At 32.1% G+C, this 23,253-nt stretch overlaps 1 protein-coding gene across 1 annotated transcript in view; it reads right to left on the reverse strand.

Moving 5' to 3' along the window:
- Positions 1–5,667: 5,667 nt before the first annotated feature.
- Positions 5,668–23,253, reverse strand: part of MYCT1 (MYC target 1) — a 29,655-nt gene continuing 12,069 nt past the window's right edge. Inside the window, exon 2 of the mRNA XM_074309490.1 lies at positions 5,668–8,272. Coding sequence (XP_074165591.1) covers positions 7,761–8,272 — 512 coding nt within the window. The 3' untranslated portion in view covers positions 5,668–7,760. The remainder of the gene's footprint in view (positions 8,273–23,253) is intronic.

Raw genomic sequence — 23,253 nt, forward strand, 5'->3', positions numbered from 1 at the left:
TTAAAAAGTATCTCTGTGAGGAGTGATATATGAAAAATCTTGTGTTTTTAAAAGCAAAAGTAAATCATTCCCATCCTCAGAGAATAAAATGATAGATTTGTTCTCATAAGGGACTCCTACCATTCCTCTGATCTAGCCCAATTTTTCCATGCAAAAAAAAAAACAAAAACAAAAACAAAAAAACAAAACTGAGGACTAGCAAGATTAAATGATTTGACCAATGATTTCACATGCTATTACCTATGTGAAGTGTATTGACTCAACTTATTCAACTCTAGCTCCAAACACTCTTCCTTCTTTATCTACCAAGTATTGGGGGAAATTTTCTCCAAAATTTGAATGTTATTTACATAAAACTAGGGTCAATCAATTAAGATACACTTATAAACATATTAATTGAAACACATACTTCTAGTGTGTGCTATTTTTTTTTTAACATTTGAAAGCTCCATTCAGTCAACATTTATTTAAAGATTCTCTTAATAAATGTTGATTAATACAACTCTAAAGTTCACTAGCTATAGAGGGGAAATTTTACATATATGTCTCTAATTTCTACTGCTGCAACAAAGCAGTTGACTGTTCTTTTCACCTCTTTCCACAAAATGCTGTGGTTAAAAAATAAAATTTAATCCCTGAGAGGTATTTCAAATGTTTTACATGTCCAAAATAGGAAAGGGTTACCAGACTGACTCAGAATGCATCTCTCCCATTATTCCCATCATCTCTATCTGAGTTGCATGAATATTTCAAGGGCCATTTTTTCCTTCAGCCCTTTATACTTCAGAGCTTCACCCTCAGTCTACTGAATTCCAGGCAATCTAGGGAAAAAGCAAACAAAAAACAACCAAACCTTCTTCATCATTATCGATAATGTTTTTCACATTCCATTTTCCAATAGTCATTGCTTGGCTACAACTATCATACTTTTCTGTGAGGAATATCATCATGTTATAACAGTGTCTACCCTGGTACCCACTGCTGGGTACCAGCATGCATTAGGTGAATCCAAAATATCTTCCCCCCAAAGGGATCTCCTGGCATCTTCTATCTTAGGAGATATAAGCATATACCAAAAGTACCACAACAATATCAATAACAATATAATTACAGTTAAATTATTGGCTTCCCTGTTGCTCCTGCATATTATTTTGCCACATTGTTTGTATGTATTTCCTGTGAGCAAAACACCTGTTTGTTTATACTTAATGTGGGTTTTAAACTCTTTAACTTCTTTTGACCCTGAATCAAATTATATCAAATTGATGGAATGTGCTCTTATAGACTCTGCATTTTGAACCAAGGAAAATGCTTGTTTTTTCACTTATTTGTGAAAATTTGTTTGCTCAGAGGAAACCTATACACAATAATGAACCTACAATCTCTTTGACATGGATAGTCCATTTAGTATATAGTCTCTAGGATCTCTATCCCATATCATATTTCACTGACAGGTCAGATGCCCTGAGCATGGCAGGATAAAACTTCCCTGAGGATTCCAAAAATAATGTTGAAGGAACTAGGGTTATTTTTCTAGAACTGGAATATTTTACTATGGACTCCATTTGCTGGATATTTGTTAGTTCTTATGATCTGAAGTTAACAAAGTCATAATATGGTTTCTCTCTCTCTCTCTGATATTTATCCATTTAATTGTTAAGGACTATGCCTTAGTTAAGGGGCATGTCAATTCTTCGAGATAATCTGTGATTCACAGCTGTGAATCATAACACTTGAAAGAGTTGCAAAGCAGCCTTTACTAATGCAGGTGTTCCTTGTGGTTTGGGAATGAAATAAATCGGAGGCAAGAGGGAAGAGGAGAGAGGTCAGAGAACGCAACTGCCTCTCAGTCTCCTTGTATCATCATCATTCTCTCACATGAAGAGATCCATTCTACAGGTCTGAGTTAGATCTCCAGCAGCCACTGGCAGGTGGCTCCCATATCACAGCACCTAATATCAGGGAAAAATAAATGCAATGAATAAAGTCAATATCAATAGTATGCATTCATGGCCACATGGTGATTACAAGGTTGTGGGAGAGTGGTCCCCAAAATCTTCTCCATTAAGCACCACTTACAAAGATTGCTGCCAGGGAAAAGTAAACTTTATTCTAATCCTTTCGATGTACACTTAGTTGCAGCATAGAAGCAAATTAAAAGATCTTTCATAACCACATAAGAAATTGATGGAAAGTAGCCAAAGGATCCTCCATCTTCTAAAGCAGAGAAAGGACCCTTCCTCATTAAAACTCACCATTGCTTCATGTAAATTACAGCATGTAGTATACATTTTTCATACTTGAAGGATTGGACCCACATTTAGTCCACCTTCCTTTTATGATCTCACTTACAAAAGCCTATTTGCTGAAAGAAAATCTCCATATACCAACAAATCTATCATCTTAGTGATATGGTACTCTATGCAGATCATATCCCATCCAAATATTCTTACTCTGTGCAATTCTTATCTATGCAATTCTGTGCAACCCTCTTAAGTCCTCTACTGATAATCCAATCAACTTACTAGGGAAATTCTAAATTTCTTGCTATTCTCTAAAAAGTTGTAGAGCACATATTTTGTTCATTTGATGGCTTCCACTCATGTGCCATGAATGACCAAGCTTTTTTTTTCTTCATATATCTTTTGTGGCACATCTATGAAATCCACTATGGGTTTTGAATTCTATAGTATTTTGTACTTCACAAATATATGTTATCTCAAGAATAATATTGGACTTTAAAAGGCAGTAAATAAAATTAAATGCCTACTATGTGCAAGACAAAGCAATGATGTTATAAAGGAGGCAAAAGATTACTTTTGTGTGTGTGTGTGTGTGTGTGTGTGTGTGTGTGTGTGTGTGTGTGTGTGTGTATATAAATAAACTTTAAACAAGGTAAATAAGAAACAATTAAGAGAGGGAAGACACTAGGATTAAGAGGAACTGGGAATGTTTCTTATAGAAGTTGGGATTTTATCTAGAACATGAAAGAAACCCTGGGAAGCAATGGAAAGAGGTGAAGGAGATCATTCCAGACATGAGGATCTGCCAGAGAAAGCCAATAGATTATGATTAAATAAGGGGATTTCCAAATTCTTGAATATGGAGGTAGTATATTTGTAGTTTAATGTGTTAAATTAAAAGGAATGAAAATTAAGTCAATGCTTTAGAAAGAACCACTCTTTTTAAAGAGTGACCAGTGAGGTTGTTGTATCAGTAGGAAGCCAAATTTTAGGAACAGCTAAAAGATGAAAGCAGTAAAATAGAGAAAGATTCAGGATGAAGAGAATTTTGTCATCTATGGAACAAACATTGCAGAACATTGGGTAGTACTTGATTAGAATTTTGGAGTAAGAGAATTGAGGGAAATGGGAATAAGAAATTGAGTGGTGGGGATGGGAGATGTAGCTTAATGATGACCTATAGAAATTCAGAATCTTTATGGCTAATAGAATATGACCAGGTATATGAACATCCATTATTGAATGGAAGACATCACTTCAGAAATGTCTAGAGATCAGACTAGAGAAAAGTGGAATTTGAGATAGAAAATAGATATTAGATAAGATGTCCTATTTCACTACTTTTCTTTCCTTTGAAGATAGATTAGGCAGGAAATTGCACAGAAGATGAAAATCTTCCCAGCAACTGATATCATAGAAGATAGGCCCTATTTTGGAGAGAAGATTGGGATCATTAAAAGTACTGCTCAATTTCCCAATAATAACACATCCTTTTAAATACTGAAAGGTAGCTATCATGTCTTCTCTCTGCTTTTTATTTGTCAGTCAAAAAAAAAAAAGTCAAAAAAATTTTTTTAAGTTAATCAAGCATATACTATGTGTCAGACCTTATGAGAAGTTAGGTTTCTGATTCTCCTTCAGCTTTGTCTTTAGTGACTCTCCTCTTTGGACACATAACCACTTGTCCTTCCTTGTTCCTAGAGAGTATTAGAATATAGGTTTCTTTCTGGAAGTTAGGATCCCAAGATTCACTAAGAAAACACCCTATTTTAATATGAATGAGTGTTGCTTCCTTGATCCTTGACTCATCTTCCAGAATGAAAGAGAATAAAAATGTCAGTTAAATAATTATTCCCTCTGTACTTTTATGTGATGACATTTTTTTTTCAGATTTGGGCATTTGATTAATGTTCATTCATTTTGTATACTTAAAATAGTGTCTGTATAACAGCTAAATAAGTTGTCAGTCCAAAGGAAAATTGTTTTTTAATTAGAAAAAATTCTTATATGGAAGCAGACCAATTGAGGGCTTAAATTATTTTCATTTTTCACAGATATAACTGAAAGATAACTATAACAGGCATAATTAACATAATTATCTACATTTGTCATTCTCAGTACCATCTATCTTTAGACTGAAAATACATAGAAGGCATATATGGCAGCTAAATGGTGAAACAGGTAGAGTGCCAGGCCTGGAATCAGGAAGAATCTTGTTCCTGAGTTGGAATCCAGTCTTTTATATGTACTAGCTGTGTGACTTCGGGCAAGTCATTTACCTCTGTTTGCCTTAGTTCTTACTCTATAAAATAAGCTTGAGGAGGAAATGGTAAACCACTTCAGTAACTTTGCCAAGAAAACCACAAAATGGAATTGGATATGATTGAACCACCACAACAAAAGAGGCCATATAGTCTTCTTTCTAATTATTCTCTCTGCCTTGTCTCACTATTTTCCAGCTGATCCTCCACACAGATTTCAAGAGGATATTCCTAAAGTATAAGTAAAATCAAGTTACTACCTTAATGAAAGTGTTCCAGTGTCCTCTAGGATGAAATACAAATTTCTCTGTTAAGTATCGAAGCCCTCAGCAATATGCTCCTAGCCAAACTTTCTCTGCATTATTACTATTCTTCATGCATACTTTCTTCTGGTTAAGCTGATCTATTTATTGTTCTTCATTCATCACATTCCATTTCTGATCTTTTTTTAAAAGTTATTACCTAGAATTAATTTCCTCCTTGTCTAGGAAATTTTGAGTCCCTATTTCCTTTTAAAATTCAACTCAGGCTTTCTTGTCCCTGCCCCAGTTGTTAGTATTCACCTAATTATTTTGTATGCATTATGTATATACTATATCTTATATTATCTATGTGGATCTATCATATTATACTATCCCTATAGTTTCCTCTGATATAATATAAGCTACTTGAGGGCAGGTACTGCTTTATTTTTGTCTTTATATTCCAGTGCCTAATATAGTTTCCAAAACATGAAAGGCACTTATTAACTTCACGTTGATTGACTGAATGTTTTTGCATATCATTCAAATGTATATTGTGTCTTTTATAAATACTTTACATGATAAACATTATTCAATAAGATGTAAATGGTGACTATTTAGCTGTGCCAACTCATTTTCAGCAACATTTACTGTTGTTGTGCACTGACAAAATAAAATGGAAAAAAAAGCAATTAGCCAATCTGACAGTTAACTCACGTACATAATTAAGAGTTCTAACTTTCCGCATTATGAAGATTTTTTCTAAATCATATCAATAATCATGTCAATTATAGATATTTTTGTCTTTTTAAAATGCAAATTTAATTTTAGTTGTTACTAAATAATTCCTAAATAATTCTATGTAACATACATGTACATTATGAATAAAAGTTTTAATTAAACATTTACCCATGGAAAAAGTTTCTATGAAAACAAAAGATTTTATTTTGGCCTCTGCACAATCCAACACACACACTCTCTATACTCTCTACTACCTTAACAAAATACTTATTTAATTCATATTATGATCATTTTTTAAATATCCCATTTGCCAAGTTGTATTGTAATTCCAAATATTGGAAATTTTGCTTTTATTTCCTTATTAGTAAGCTTTCTATTTCCAGTGTAAATTTCAGATAACCCCTCCTTTAAGTGTATGTCTCATGCAAATAAAAAAAGTAAATTTTTTATAAATATAAAGCTTTTTTAAAAATCTGGCTTATGATGATTTTAAAAGTTATAGCTTTTTTAAAAATTCCTCATTCAAGAGCAACTTATATCAATTCAATTATCACAGGATTTTCTGAAAGAGAATATAGCATTAAAGCTTATAAACCTGAAGGCAACATTCAGAACAAATAATTTCACTTCAGAATTAAAAAAGCATAAAAGAAGTCTAATTAAATTATCAAAAAAGTTCACAAGTAGAATATCAGAATTAATTTTGAAAAATTAATTTTGGACCCATATTTAGCTATTATTAACAGAGCCACTTACTAACTTTTAGAAGTAAAAATGAACAAAATATACACATCCAAAAAATAAATGCATTTTCATTATAATTGAACCTAACCATGGGCCTCATTTACATTAATTGAACTTATTGCCTGATAAAGGCCAGAGAGCCTCAGCATGAAATTGAACCAATTACATTTTCCAGCAGCTGGAGAGATGTTCTTTAAAAGGATATCAACCCACAAAAACAGCCCCTTTAAATTGCATAGATCCCTATACTCAATGTATGTTCCCTATGCCATTCAGTATCCATTATCATTAAGCAAAAAATCATAGGGAATTTTCCACTCAGCAGTTCATATTGGTAAATTAGGAATGATTTCTTTGAAACAAAAGCTAACTTTTATTTTCATAAAGGATAGAATTCTTTTCTAACTAACTATTATACCTTAAGTACATAAAGGGGAAAGATGATAACAGAATTATATATTTAAGTTTTCTGAGATATAAATCAGATCTAAATCTTAGTATAAGAAAGAAAATCTTTTAATGCTATATAGTTTTATTGTAAAAATTCCTTTCTTGGTACAAAATATAGTTGGATTTCTTTTTTCCAGTGATGACAATTGCTAAGAAAAAAAGTGAGATAAGTATGACAATGAAAGTTCTAACAGATAATTAGGGTTATAAATCTAGGACAATTGATGGAGCAGGGAATAGAGCACTGGACATGGAGTCAGGAATATCTGAGTACAACTTTGGCCTTACATATTTATTAGCTGTGTTCCCTGGACAAATCATTTAACCTCATTTTCCTTAATTGTAAAATGGGGTTAAGAATAGCACCTACCTCCCAGAGCCATTGTGAGGATCTAATGATTTATTATTTGTAAATGTACTTATTAAAATTTTTGCCATATAGTAGCATTCTATAAATGCATGTTCCCTTCCCTTCTCTCTATAGATGAGATTACTATAGTGACTTTATTGATATGAATAATCATGAATGAAAAAAACCATAATGGAATCTCTTTGGAAATGAAGAAGTCCAATGATTGTTTTCCTATAGTATCTTTCACAGGTCACTACAAATCAATTTCTTTTTGTAACAATTTCAAAACCAATAGATGATTTAAAAGTGTTTTGAGATGTGATGCTAAAATGAAAGGAGTTTTTAAAAATAAAAATAAAAAAGGTTTCATCATGAAGCATAAAGATCGGTATTTAAATAACTCTTCCCATAATAACATGAGAGAAAGGATCTTAAAAGTATAGGTTCATCAGTTATGTTTTTAAAAAAACACTAATAGGATATGCAATATTTCAGCAGACCCATCCTCCTAATCTAAAAGCTTTATGATACAAGAATATAGAATTACAAAACTTACATAGTGGAACATAAAGTTTCTGTGGTACACAATCAATTTTTTTGTACAAACCAAATGTAGTGCATTAATTCCAACATTACCAGCATAAAACAGGCCTGGGACTTTCTAATCATCTTGATTACCTCTTATGAAAAAAAATAATAAAATAAAAAAGCCCAGATAATCCTCTATTCAAGAATCTGGAAATGCCTTTATAATAGACTCATAAGCTGGTGGAGGAGTTTGTGTGGAAAGGCCAATACGAAGACTATGGTTAGACCAATGAAAGTCAGGACGGCTCAAATTATGTGTGGTATTAATGATGGGAGAAGTATTGGTGGAAGGAAGAGTCATTAGTTGACTGTCAGTTTCCACAGGTAATGGAGGACACTGTAAGAAAGGGTGGAAGGTAGAAGCCCGGAAACTTGATTTTCTAGGAAAGGAGTTGGTTTGTTCCAATGAAGCTTGTCGCTGGAAGGTAAGGCTGGCCAAACTGAGATTGCTGCGACGTTCACAGCCACTGTGACGGTAAAATCCAGTCCTGTTGAGACTGTGGGAATAAGGTCTGGAACGACGACCTGAACTCCATCGGGAGATAGGCGCACTGGCTCTTCGTCTGGACAGACAAACAAGCAATGCCCAGATGATACCTCCAATGACAAGTCCAATGGCCATGGATACTGTGAAGGATATTATGAGATCATCTAAAAGAAAGCAAGCAAGGTGCCAAAGTTATTACTTAAATAGTCAGCTAAAGAAAAGGGTACAATATAAGGTTTTATATTATTCAAAAGAATTTGAGGATTCTTTTATTCAATATTAAATTAGAGAATTGGGAGAATTTACTCAAATGCATAATGATTAATGACCAAAGTAATACAATTATTTTTTAAAAGATAATGCATAATATAGTTCTTAATAGCCCTGAATGTATTTTTGAGTCATTTTAATCATCCTAAAGAACTTAAAAGTAAACATTTCTCATAGGGGCATAAGTTTCAAATACTTTGTAAAAAGACTTATTTGGAAGAATTCAAGAAGTTTTAGATTTGAACTTTTTTGGGGACATAATTTCCAAGTAGATCAAATCAGAGGGGGGAAATGGGGTGAAGAAATGATTCATTCAAGTATAGTTAACAGCAAGGCTTCTCAAACTTTTTCCATTCGCAACCCTTTTCTACCCAAGACATTTTTTAATGTGACATGGATATATGGGTATATTAATTAGATGTACAAATCATACATTTACTGATAATAAATTATAACTTGCAGTACCCACATGCAGTTATGAGACCCCATATGGGGTCATGAATAACAATTTAAGAAGCTGGATTTTACTGCTACCAGAAGTATACAACTTCTAATTGAAGAATGTAGTTCCACAGTAACAAATTTACAGATTCCCTTTAAAACTTTGTTTTAAATATACCAGTCCAATTAATCTTTTTTTTTTTTTTGATGCTTTGGGAAGATACATAATTATGTTTATATAGGTACCTCTTCCATTAATATATATCACAAGCCCTCTATGTTTCATGAATTGTGACCAGGATTGTTGTTGACATTTTTTGTCCTTTTTTTCTTGAAGAGGACCATGACATCAGGAAGGAGATGCCATGGCATGCAAGTAAATTGTATTTAAGTGAGGGAAGAGTGTACAAAGTTACTAACTTACTTTCTCCTCAGAACCACTGTATTCATTGGGTCTGTCACTGATTCCTTTCTAATAGGAACTTATTGCCTTAGTTAGAAATAATCTTTTCACAAATTTTACCAATCATATCATTGATTTGATATTTATATTTGGTATTTATCTTCTTAACCAAAATACAAATTCCAACATTTCACAATTCAGAACATTAACAAATTTAACAAACAAATTTATAGACTGTTATCTTCTCCTTTTTTCACTTGAAAAGCATAGAGACACAAGAGCATTGGACTGGGATTCAGAATACTTGAGTCCAAATCTTGGCTCTTCTTTTTATTTGTAACCAGACCAACTGGGAGTTTTTCCCCATTCTTTTGGAAACTACACATTTTAAGGAGAGTTTGGGAAATGATCCTGAAATGCCTTTTAAGACATCCTGGGAAGTGAGATCCAGTTGCATTTTCAAGTGTCATCTTAAGTTCCATTGTCACATAGCTGATAATGAGATGGTAGAATCTAAATGATCTTCATACACTAATGAAGAGAATATGAATATAAGTATGAATTCAGGCATTCATTTATCTATTTGCTTGTTCAATAATACTATTTTGTTATTTGTTAATTTCATCTGAATTTATGATTTTATTAATATAGGTAGTCTCTATATAGAAATGATCCTCTATATAGAAATGATCCTCTATATAGATCCTATATAAGCGAGATGTTACAGCAGATAGAAATACCTGGCCTGAATCCAGAAAGACCTGAATTTAAATCTGACCTCAAATCCTTACTGTGTGACCCAAGACAAGTCACTTAACCTGGTTTGCCTCAGGTTCCTCATTTCAAAAATGATTTAGAGAAGTAAATAGAAAATCTTTGTCAAGAAAACCCCCAATGGGGTCCCAATGAATTGAACATGACCAAACAACACTAACAAATATAGAAAAAATACTTTTACTTATGCAGACTAAAAACTCTTCCGTAACTTTATAGTCATAGAGGGATGTCTGGAGTACTGAGAAGCTGAGGATTTTATCTTTGTTTATATAGCATGTAACAGCTAAAGGCAAGATTTGAAGCAGGTCTTCTTTACAATAGTTAGCAATCATTTTTAAACAGTGTCTCTGAATTCTAATGCTGGGTCTTCTAGAGATCTATTATCTTATTATTCAAATCATTCTGTTTAATGTGATATTTTTATATAGATATGAATCTTGACCTATGATTTTATTGTTATGGAAATTCCCAGAAATTACTTTTTACCATTACAAAAGGACAAGTATTCTGTATGTCTTAAGAATGCTGCTTGAGGCATTGAGAGATAAAGTGATTTGGGCCATAGTCATACGAACTATGTATCATACATAGGACTTGAAATCAATTCTTCCTATCTCTGAGGTGGGATCTTTGATTTACCAAAGAATGCTGCCTCATCAGTCTGCTAGTAACAGAAATAAAATTACTAATGAATTCCAACAAATCAATCAATAAGTACTTATTGAGCACCTACAAATTACAAGAAATTAGGCTAAGTTTTGTGAAAAATCAAGGATTGTAAGTTTATATATCTGAAAGCATACATTTGTTCATAATAATGATTTTGAGAAGGGAGTGAAATAAATTGAATCATAATAATTTTTTTTTAAGATTCACTAGTATTGTAAATTGCATATGTTTTTGAACTTTTAAATTGTAATGCCAGAGAAACTGAGGCAAGATAGAGATTAGAGAGTATTTAATAATTTATTTGAAAGGGAGAGATTTACTGGGACCAAATGGATCCATGGTTTGGTTCCAGGGCTGAATAAGACTATATATACATGTGGCTCAGATACAGAGAGTAGACAGAGGCAAGGGCGCAGACAGAGCACTGAGAGTGGGAACTGAGAGTGAGTTCTGACAGGGGACTAACAATCCAGTTCTGAGAGGGTCAGGGGAGGCATGGGGGACATCTGATGAATTAGGATTACAGAATGGGGAGAGGCACAGAACATTCTGATGATGCCTAAGATAGAAGGCCTTTCTCCTTATCTGGATTATCATGATTAGGAGAGAGGGGTGGTTGAGCAGAACAATTCAGGGAAATTGAGGCAGGATAATTTAGGGAAACAGAATCAAGACAATAAGAGAGAATGGTGGCACAACAAATATATTGATCAGCTTGCTTTTTTATTACTTTTTTGAAGGTCTTTAAAACACAATTTCTTATGACATGGTTCTGGAAGGAGGAAGTGTAATGATACTAGGGGTAACTATGATGATGTGAAAAAGAGAATATATCAATAAAATAATTTAATTTTTTTAAATGTAGCCAGAAAAAAACGTTTTAAAAGTATCAATAAAATTAAAGGAATATATAACCTGTCTCTCCATCATCCACATATCTTGTAGGCAAATTCTAAGAATCTGTTCTTTCATAAGAGAATAAAGGAAAAGGAAAATTTTTCTAATAATAAGATATTCTTTAAAGTTGGCAATATGCAATAAGTACAATAAGAAATCTCAAATTTTTATTTTTATTCATTAATAAAGAGTGCAATTTAAAAAGAATAGTCTAGTATATAATTTAATAGAAAAATAAACTTTATATGATACAGAATCAATATCAAATAAAAATGATATCATTTTGAATCTGAATGGATACATTAAGAGAAGAATTAGAAATTAACATTTAATATTTCTTGTCCCTTCATAATACCACCCAATTAAACAACTGAAGAATATAAAACTGACTTTAAAATATCAAAAATGCTTGAATTATATTATTTTTATTAAAAAAAAAAAAGCTTTAAAACATAAACAAGTCTGGAAGCATTTGACTTCAGACTATTTGTAAAGAATTGTATGACATGGATACAAGGAATAAAAATAAGGAGAGATCCCCCTCTAGTGGCCAAAAGACTCATGTTGCTTACATTTGAAAATAACTGTAATCTTGAAGATTTTAAAAATATGAATTTATTTTGATTTAAATTTATCAAAAATTTCCTCTCTTCTAAATTTTACTAGTAAAACTAATAGCAAGTTGGCATAATGGAGAAAGTATCAAGTTTCAAATCAGGAAAAATTCATCTTGAATTCAAATCTGGCTTCAAACACTCCCAGTTGTGTGACCCTGGGCAAGTCACTTAATCCTGTTTGCCTCAGTTTGTCATTTGTAAAATGAACTGAAAACAATTCCAAGTATCTTTGATGAGAAAACCCTGAAAGAAATCTTGGACACAAGTGAAAAAAACTGAACAAAAACAAAATAATAATTCTTAATACTGATAAATGTTAATATCAAGATTTATATTAGCATCAAGATTAATATAAAAAACACATGCAAATCATTAAGATTATATTCAGCGTTGCTTTAGTATTATGTATATGTTACTGATATGCTATTAGTATTATATATATGCTATTTCATATATAGGCAATAGCCATAGGCAATAGAAGGGTAAAAAAAAAAAAAAAACAAAAACAATTCTGGGAATTAATCTCAATAATTACAATGTTATCTGTTTAGATCTGAAGCAAACTATTCAACATCACAATTATGCAAGTCCATGCTCCAACCACTGATAGTGAAGAGGTCAAAGCTGATTACTTCTATGAAGACTTCTAACATCCAGAAATAACACCAAAAAGTGACCTAACAAGAGGAGACCATCTCCACCATAGCAGTTTTGAAAGTTACATATCTACATTACTGTAGTAAGGTGGCTCAATTCTTCTAGTGAAAATCACATCACATATAGGACATCATTTTGGGCTTCTAATATTTGTTTCTTTTTTAAATAATAATAGCTTTGAATTTTTCAAAATACATGCAAAGATAGTTTTCAATATTCCTAAGGGACTATAAGCATCTACCCTTCCCATAGGGACTTTCCTCACCAGTCTTCTCTGTCTCATGAATATTCATGGTTGAATTCTCTTGTTTTCATCTAGTTCTGATTTTTCTCAGACCATTCCTGGTCTCTTTTTGGTAGCCAGATGGAAGACAGTAGCCAGCTGGGGTGATGGCAAAGAAATGGAAAGATGGGAAGAATAAGAAAGCCTGACAGCAAGATTTATGAGGCTACTAAGTGCCTTCTCCCTAACTTGGGACTTAGGGCTCCATAGGACCCTGAATATTTTCCAGCTACTTGAGGTGAAACCTAGTTTAGACACAGAGATTTTCCTGCATAGTGGGGTTCTACATTCCATAGTCAAACTCAGCTGCTCTAGAGGGAGAAAACTCAACTTCAGCAACCACTTGGCCTATCCAAATCAATCCTAAGGGAAGAAGTCTCCATCACTTCCCTTTCTTTGTTTTCTTTCACCAATTTGGGACATGTCCAAAGTCTCATTCATATAGTGTTGATGGCAACTATGTTTGTTAAGTGGTCCCTGTTTTCAAGTCTCTCTATTCATCCAATGTAATGGGTAAAAGCCACATCCATCCACTAGGTTTCTTCCTCAGTGTCAACTCCTTGCTTTCCTCTTTGTAGAGCTTTGCTAGAGAACAGGGGGGTAAAGAGAGGGCAGAAAACTTCCTGAAGCTAGTTATCTGCCTCTAAAACCTCTGGAATCTGCCTGTGGCATCATCTGTACCTTCTTCAAACATTGGGGGTACATTGTGACATCTGGAGAGAGACTGCAAAGTCTTCATTCTAATCTATTGAATGACCCTTTTTGAATCTTTTTTTGAATTTCTATTTATCTTTAGTTGTCCTTTCCGTCTTACCTTTTACCCCACACTCCTTCTATACTCTAGGAAAATTCATGACAATCTTGATTTTTCCTCTCTTTGGGTGGAATTTAGATAGGGATTATGTTGCTCTTTAACAGAAATAGAGGGAAGGAAAAGAGCTATAATCTATTTTGACCTAAATATTATCAGGGAAATGGTGAGAATGGAAAAAAAAAATAGATTAATTCCCATTAATTCCCTATATAACAAAAAGTCTCGGTTTCTCTGCAGATTCAGAATTAAGTGAGGAAATAAGATATTCAAAGGTAGACATCACTAATAACCATGCAATTTTATAGTTCCTGAAACATACAGATATCCTGGAGAACAAAGTCAAGTGAATCTTGGGAAGTATTACTAAAAATAAATTTATTTGAGGTAATGGAATTCCAGTTGAGCTATTTGAAATTCTAAAAGATAATGCTGTTAAAATATAGAACTTAATAGTTCATCACCTTTGGAAAAGTCAGTAGTGGTCATTGGTTTGGAGAGAAAGACAATATCCTAGAAAAAGATAATGCCAAGGAGTATTCTAATTATCAAACAATTTTGTTCATAACCAGCAAGGTTATGCTTAAAATACTACTAGGCTTCCACAATTTTTTTTAATTAAACCTTTTTAATTTTTAGAACATATGCATGGATAATTTTCTAGCATTAACCTTTGCAAAACCTTGTTTTCCAATTTTCCCTGCCTTCCCCTTACTGTCTCCCTTAAATGGCAAGTAATCCTATATATATATATATATAATATATATATATATATGTATGGTTAAAAAGTATATGTTAAATCCAATATATGCATATATATGTATACAATTATCTTGCTGCACAAGAAAAATCAAATCAAAAAGGAAAAAAAAATGAGAAAGAAAATAAAATGCAAGCAAACAACAACAAAAAGAATGATCCATACTCAGTTCCCACAGTCCCCTCTTTGGTTCTAGATGGCTCTCTGGCCTGGAACATTGTTGAAAAGAGCCACTTCCATAAGAACTGATCACTTTATAATCTTGTTGTTGCCATGTGAAATGATTTCCTGGTTATGCTCATTTCACTTAGCATCAGTTCATGTAAGTCTTTCCAGGCCTCTCTGAAGTCATCCTGCTGATCATTTCTTATAGAATAATAATATTCCATAACACTCATATAATTTCCATAACATTCATATACCTTATTCAGCTATTCTCCAACTGATGGACATCCACTCAGTTCCAGTTTTTTGCCACTACAAAAAGAGCTGCCACAAACATTTTTGCACATGTGGGTCCCTTTCCCTCCTTTAAAATCTCTTTGAAATAAAAGCATAGAAGAAACACTGCTGGATCAAAGAATATGCACACTTTGATAGCCTTTTAGGCATAGTTCCAAATTGCTCTCCTAAGTGGTTGGATCACTTTACAACTCCAGCAACATTGTATTAGTGTCCCAGTTTTCCCACATCCCCTCCAACACTGATCATTATTTTTTCCTGTCATCTTAGCCAATCTAAGAGGCATGTAGTAGTGCCTCAGAATTGTCTTAATTTGCATTTCTCTGATCAATAATGATTAGAGCATCTTTTCATATGATTATATAAATGGTTCTGATCTCTTCATCTGAAAATTGTCTTTTGACCATTTATCAATTGGAGAATGGCTTGAATCTTACAAATTTGAGTCAGTTCTCTACTTTAGAAATAAGAATCTTTGAATGTAAAAATGTTTTTCTAATTTATTGCTTCCTTCTGATCTTATCTGCATTAGTTTTGTTTGTACAAATTTTTTTAAACTTAATGTAATCAAAATTATGTTCAAGAATGAATTCCAGTTCTTCTTTGGCCACAAATTCCTTCCTTCTTCACAGATCTGAGAGGTAAACTATCCTTTGATCTTCTAATTTGCTTATATCACTCTTTATGTTTAAATTATGAACCTATTTTCTTGGTATATATTGTATATCTTGGTATACAATATTAGGTATGGGTCAATGACTATTTTTGCCATACTAGTTTCCAATTTTCCCAGCAGTTTTTGTTAAATAGTGAGTTTTTAATCCCAAAAGCTAGGATCTTTGGGTTCGTCAAACACTAAATTTCTATAGTCATCAACTATTTTTACCTGTAAATCTAATCTGTTCCACCGATTGACTACTCTATTTCTTAACCAGTACCAAATAGTTTTGATGACTGCTACTTTGTAATATAGTTTTAGTTCTGGCACAGTTAGGCCATCTTCATTGGCATTTTTTTTCATTACTTGACTTGAAATTCTTGATCTTTTGTTTTTCCAGATGAACATTGTTATTTTGTATACAATTATTATTAAATCCTGAACAGATTTTAAGAGATAGTGAAGGATAGAAGAGCCTGGAATCCTAAGAGTGACATTAGTAATTGAATAGTTCAAAATAAATGTTGGAATACAGCTAAGTGTAATGTAACTCTAAAAAGCAAAACTGTCTAGGAAAAGATAAATGTAAAAAGTATGCTATATGAATGAGGTGCAAGAGCAAGAACTGACATAGAAGGAGGAGGACTAGTAATTCTGAAAACTTACATCTAGAATGGGTTAAAGAGTTAACAATACATACATACACATACATACATTGTATATGACAAGAGGATTGTAAAACACCCTCAAGAATCTATTTAAAAATTAAAAGAGGAGGGAATAGGATATGTTAGAGTATAGAAGAATGTATAGATTAATGGGAGTAAGCCAAGGTATATACCTTGATAAGTGGGAAAGAGATAGGGAGGGAAGGGGTGGAGGGAGAAGATAAGGGAGGGATTCATGAGGGCAGGAAGAGGTTAAATAATAGTTAGGCAGGCTAAAGAGTAGAATTAAAAGTGTTAGCAGGGACAGGAAATCAGTGATATATAAAAACACAATAACAACAATCAAGAGTAGAATTTATTAGAAAAAAAAAAGTAGGACCAGTAATCATTGATCTCAGACAAAGAAATCTCATTAATATTAATATTGTTTTAGATATATGTGTGTATATATATATATGTATGTATATGCATGTGTATGTGCATGTGTGTGTGTGTGTGTGTGTCTCTGTGTGTGTGTGTATGAGACGGCCAGGATCACTCAGGCACTTTGCATTCAAATATAAGAGTTGAACCAAAATCTTCTGAGTTCTTAGGCTTCTAAGGCTCTCAACTACATTCCAGTCATCTTATCTCCTTAATTACATTAAAAAGAATAGCAATCTATATGGTGAACAATATAATCTAAAGGGAGTGATTACATTGGAAAACATATATTTCCATCATTTAATTATAGAACCTTGTATCATGACTCTTTGCTCCTCACTGTGAAGGTACTGTGCATTCACTTCTGACATCATTCAAATGGGTATAGGGAATTAAGTTGAGAGGAAGTTTTTGTTTCTGTAAATTGATGATTCACCAACAGTGCATAAGACCTTAAAAATTGACAAGTGTGATTCAACAACTTTAATTGTGGGAAAGCTTCAGGTATTTTTAGTCTCATGGGAAGACAGCATCCTCAGAGCAAAACTATAGAAATGTCAGGCAGAAGTACAAGCATTTTAAATGAACTGATCATATCTGACAAATCATTTTGGTTTCAACAGTAGGAAATGGGAACAATGTTCTGGTATGCTGAGCATGTGATGTCCTTTTCTTATTGCTGCTCTATAAAAGGAATTCTGGCTCATATCCTTTTAGGATATGATTAGGTAACTGTCCATGATAGAGAAATATAAAGAAATTGAGAAAAGATAAAGAGAAATGAGCTTTAGCAAAGAAATGGATTATACTGGTAAGGAAATGTTGGCTTGGAATTTTTGAATGAAATGATGCAATTATGCCAACATTTTGATGGATTTGACCTGGTTTTTCTTCCCAAGTAAAGTATGATTAGAGATGTTGAGTAAAATATTTTACAAGATTGTGGGATTCCTTTTTCATCTACTTACAGTTTTACACATAAATTGCACATTGCTTAAAATATTCAATGGATGGAATTCACTTCCCACACACACACACACCTATGTGTCTGTCTGTCTATCTATCTATCTATCTATCTATCTATCTATCTAGTTATCTGTGTGAACATATATAGATGTATAACCATATTTGAGAGAGAATTACTTAGAGATAATCTATTTCTAATAGATACGTTGAAAATAACTATATCTATATATTTCCTTCTAAGATTATTTCCAGTTTATACTCTTTCATTTTCATACAGGCTCTGCAAGGGCAAAGACTTTGTTTTGACTTTCTTTTTATCTTAGAATTAACACAGTGCCTGACACATATTTGATATTTAATATTTGATATTATAATATAGAATAATGCATATTCTATAATATGCATATAAGGTAAGTCTATAAAATACCTACTTAAAAAAAAACACATATCAGAATTTATATCACTAATGGCAAAGTAGATGGAGCACTGTCAGTGATGTTTGAAAAAAAATGTGGAGATAGAAGTGTCAAGATAGATAAATGTACTGATTTTTTCACAAAGGGAATTGGTTAGGTTCTTTAAACTTTGTTCTAATGAGGTGAAAAATCTTTTGTTGTTCAGTTGTTTCAGTAATGTCTGACTCTTTATTACACCCTTTGAAGTTTTCTTGGCAAATATATTGGAATGATTTGCTATTTCCTTCTCCAGATAGTTTTACAGATGAGAAACTGAAATAAATAGGGGTAAGTGATTTGCCTAGTGTCTGAAGCCATATTTGAACTCAGAAAAATGAGTCTTCCTGCCTCCAAATTGGACATTCTATCCACTGTGATACTTAGTTGCCTCTGGAGGAAGCAAAACAAAACTTTAGGATACATTCTTAAAAATGGATGATTCCTGAATACTTGAAAAAGAATACTTTTAAAAGAAAAATCAGGAAAAATGTCATGTCATGCTAACCTCGCTTCCTGGTTTTCATAGTATTACTAGACTAGTAGATTAGAGAAATATATGTATCTGGATTCCATCTGAGTATCAATAAAGTTTTTTTAATTATATTTCTCTGAGTAAGAAGGAGAAATAGGGATAAAATGATATTATCAGGTGGACTCAGAAACTGGTTGACAATCATTCTCAGAGTATTGATTGCTTGATGGATGTTACATTGAATAAAGTCTCAAGTGGAATACTACAGGGTTCTGACCTTGAACCTGTATTATTCTGCATTTAACTTGTATGAAATCATAACTTGGAATAATAAATATGAAGGTATTGCATGTTAGGTAAATAGTAAATCAGATGGTTTTATGATAACATTGTGTCCAAAAAATCGAGAGAAACAGGTTCAAAAATGAAATGACTACAAATGGTAAGGTGGAATTTCTGGTTTTTAAAAAGACTTCAGAAATGACTTGCATGGTGGCAAAATTGTTCAGAAAATGACTCAGGACTGATAATGGATACAATTAGGGATATATATACATATATATATGTACATATATATATATATTTTAATTCTCTCCCCACGGTTTGAGACTTTCAGTTAAAAATATAAAACAAATAAGCAGCCAAGGTAAAGAATGATTCAGAGCTATTTCTGGGAGAGGTAGAGAATAGCACTGGCAAAAGAGCTTTATGCCTAGAGGCAGAAAAAAAAAAAAAAAAACTTTTCAAAGGATAATAAAAATAAAAATACCAAACATTTGCATAGTGAGTACTATATGCCAGGTATTATGCAAAGCATTTTGCAGTTATCTTGTTTAATCCTCACAACAATTCTGGGAATCAGGCATTATTATTATTATATCTACTTTACAGATAAGAAAATTGAAACAAATGGAGGTTAAGTAACTTAGTGACATAACTAGGAAGTGTCAAAGACTGGATTTGGGCTATTGGTATATGCTACAGCTCCTATTATGGTACTAGCTATATAAATTAACAAAGAGATCATAAAATGATTGCAGCTTATACACCAATATCACTTGCTGAGGATCAATTGGTAGGAAAAAATTATGAGAAATTTGATAATCAACTCAAAATCAATATTTAATATGTGGTAACTTCAATGCAAACACAAGAAAATGTGAAAATAGAAAGACATTTAAGAAAGTATGATACATAAAAAAGAATTTAAAAAAAAAAAAGATTAACATCCTAAAAATTACAGAAAAATCTCATACCTTTACCTCTTGAACACTGTTTTCAAAAAATAATAATAATAATTGGTAGGCATTAGACATTAGGCATTAGAGCACCAAATAATACCATAAAGAATATAATAGATTGCATTTTAGCTGACAGAAAGGAAAAAACTTGTAATGGATGTGGAAGTTAAATCTGAGTCAGACATTATGTGTAGTCAGACCATTGACTCATCACAGTTAAGAGCAAGATTAGTTTATTTTTTTTTAAATCAGACATAAATAAATGTGAAAAGGATATGACATACACATGAAATGACAGACCTAAATTACTTACACAGGTAATTAATTAATTACTCAGAGGGAATCCACTACTAGGAATATAACCCAATGTTATTGACAAAAAGGAAGGGCTTATATAAATATTTATAGCAACACTTTTTGTGATAATAAGGTATAAGAACAAATTAGATGCCCATCACCCAAAAAGTAGCTTTGAAATATTATTATATTTGAATGTAACAGAAGACTCCTGTAATGTAAGAAACAGCAAGATACATGGAAAAACATACATAAACGGACACAAAATGAAGTAAGCAGAGTCATGAAAATAATATATACGATGTCTACAGCAATATATATATATATATAATACAATAACTATTAAACAATAAAAACTGAATATGAAATTGTAAAGGACAAGTTTGGCCTCAAAGAAAATATGAGAAGATACCTATTCCCAGTTTGTTATAAAGATTGAAGTTTGTGCATATAATACCTGTGGTTTTTCTGTAGTCTATATAGATTCTGTAGTCCATAGATTTGTAAATATTGATCAGTTTTATTTTTTCTCTTGTTTCTTTTTTTCTTTAAAAAAAACCTCTGTAATACAAGTTATTCTTTGGAAAGGAAGAAAAGGAGAAATACAGTGTATAGGTATGAGTGTGCAGATAATTGCTTTAACAACTGGCTCTGGGGGGTGAGTGTATAAATGATATACAATTAAATTTTATCTGCATTAATATTTTCCCTCATTCATTCTCTTAAGTCTAAACAATCAAGAAAACAATAAACCAATTCCTGATTTATGGCATTTGCCAGTTTATTGAGTGTAAATACATTAAATAATAAGTTTTTGTGAACTGGTATGCCATAAATTATCTTAATTTAGAATTTAATGTCATTTGTAAAAATCTTACAAAAAAAGAATGTTTAGTGATTATGAGGAATATTGTCTTACATAATTTAAGGAAATTATGAAAAGTAAAACCTACTTTAAAAGATTAAAGGGGGGCTACTAAACAAAATCATACCAAAAGCATTATAGGATTATAAACAGAAGCAAAATGTAAAGTATTTGTAAAACCAGCTTATCAAAGATGGTGAACCCACTATATTTAGTCCTTAATCATATAGTCTCTGAAGGGTTTATAGAAGAGATAGGAATCGCATTCAAGATAATAAAAACTGGTTAAAAGAAAGGTACTCCCCATCATATGTGGATGTATGCATGTTTGTAGATATACAAATATGTGTGTGTATATATATATATATATATATATATATATATATATGGAGAGAGAGAAAGAGAGAGAGAGAGAGCAAAGATATACTAGAGCCAGCTTGAATTTGGTAACAGTTAAGTTAGCCAATTACAAACTGGCAAAGGGTTAGTTTTTATATGAGCAATTTGACCTCAGAAGTAAGCAAATAATAATAATAATAATAATAAGCAAAAGAAATATTTAATTTATTGTTTTATTCATTATTTAGACTTTTAAAAGCGATAGATAAAATGTCAATAATAGATTAAATTTAAAGTATGTCACATGTACTTTTTTTGATGGACAGTTGTTAAAACATTTACCAACACATCTCTGCATGTATGTATCTATACACTCATGCATGTATAAACACACATATATTTAGGGGTATGCTGGTAAATGTTTAACAACCAGCTATCAAAAAACTTGAAACTGTATTAAGATATTTGGGATAACTTGTGTATATATATTTCTTCCATAATGTACTGATCGTTCAATTTCCTTAGAATTGTATTACCTCTGGGTGTGTGTGTGTGTGTGTGTGTGTGTGTGTGTGTGTGTGTGTGAGTATGTGTGTGTGTGTTATGTGCACATATATATTCAGGGTCCTAAGTTTTCTTATCTATTTTTCTTATCTATTAAAGGAAGAGGTTGGATGAGCATTCTTTGTTGTATTTTCATGTATGATGTTATCATGACAAGAAATTTGAAAAAATTGCTTTCCTCTAACTTCATAAAATGATGCTTTAATTTATTCTATACTGATGGCTTCTGCTTCCATAACACACACTTATACTTATAAAAATAAGCTTTTAAGCAATTTAGTAAATTTGCATTCACTACTTTGCCCATACTGCTAACAAGATTAATTCTTTCAGAATTGTGGTTAAAAAAAAAGCATTGAACTCAAAGTTCAAAGACCAAAGTTCTGCTCTTTGCTCTATTACCTTTTACCTTTTAGATTTTTTTGATCTGAGTCTTTGTATCTCCAACTATAAAATGAGGATAATAGTAATAACAGAATTTAGATAGTACTTTACAGTTTACAAAGTACGTTGTTTGGAGGATGTCTAAACAAATTTTTCTACAGGAATGTAATAGAATGTTCCTGTGCTATAACAAAAGATGAAAATCATGGCAATGTGGAAAGACTCACACAAATGGATACAAAATAAAGTAAACAGAGCCAGGAATACAAAATGTATAATGCCTATATCAGGGTAAACAACATTGCTGTGAAAGATCAGTTGAAATTATGTATATCAAAATTCCTAGATAAATGTGTGGAAGAATTTGGTGTTTGGTGTTTTGGTCACAAATCTGCCAGAGACAGATTCATTAATTAAAGAATTCTAAGCATCTCTGCATTGAGACATAAAACCCAAAGGACAGAGATCCATCCTGCCTTTGAAAATCACTATGACTTTCCACTAAAAAGATCAAAGATAGACAAATCACATAATCAAGATAAAACCAGGAGTCACAGTCTAAGGCAACTGTTTTTCATTCTTTACCCATAGCAATAGTCACTTAACTTTTATAGAACTCTGGAGAATCATTCTCTTAAAAAACTTTCCAAAATATTTTTAACCATTCCCTTTGAAAATTCCATTTTCAGCCTCATTGAAGACCCAGAACTCAAAAAAGTCTATTAATAGAATTAATGAAAATTCTTCTTCCTTCTCTTACTCTGAT

This window comes from Sminthopsis crassicaudata, chromosome 4, assembly GCF_048593235.1.
Source record: "Sminthopsis crassicaudata isolate SCR6 chromosome 4, ASM4859323v1, whole genome shotgun sequence".
NCBI classification, from domain to species: domain Eukaryota; kingdom Metazoa; phylum Chordata; class Mammalia; order Dasyuromorphia; family Dasyuridae; genus Sminthopsis; species Sminthopsis crassicaudata.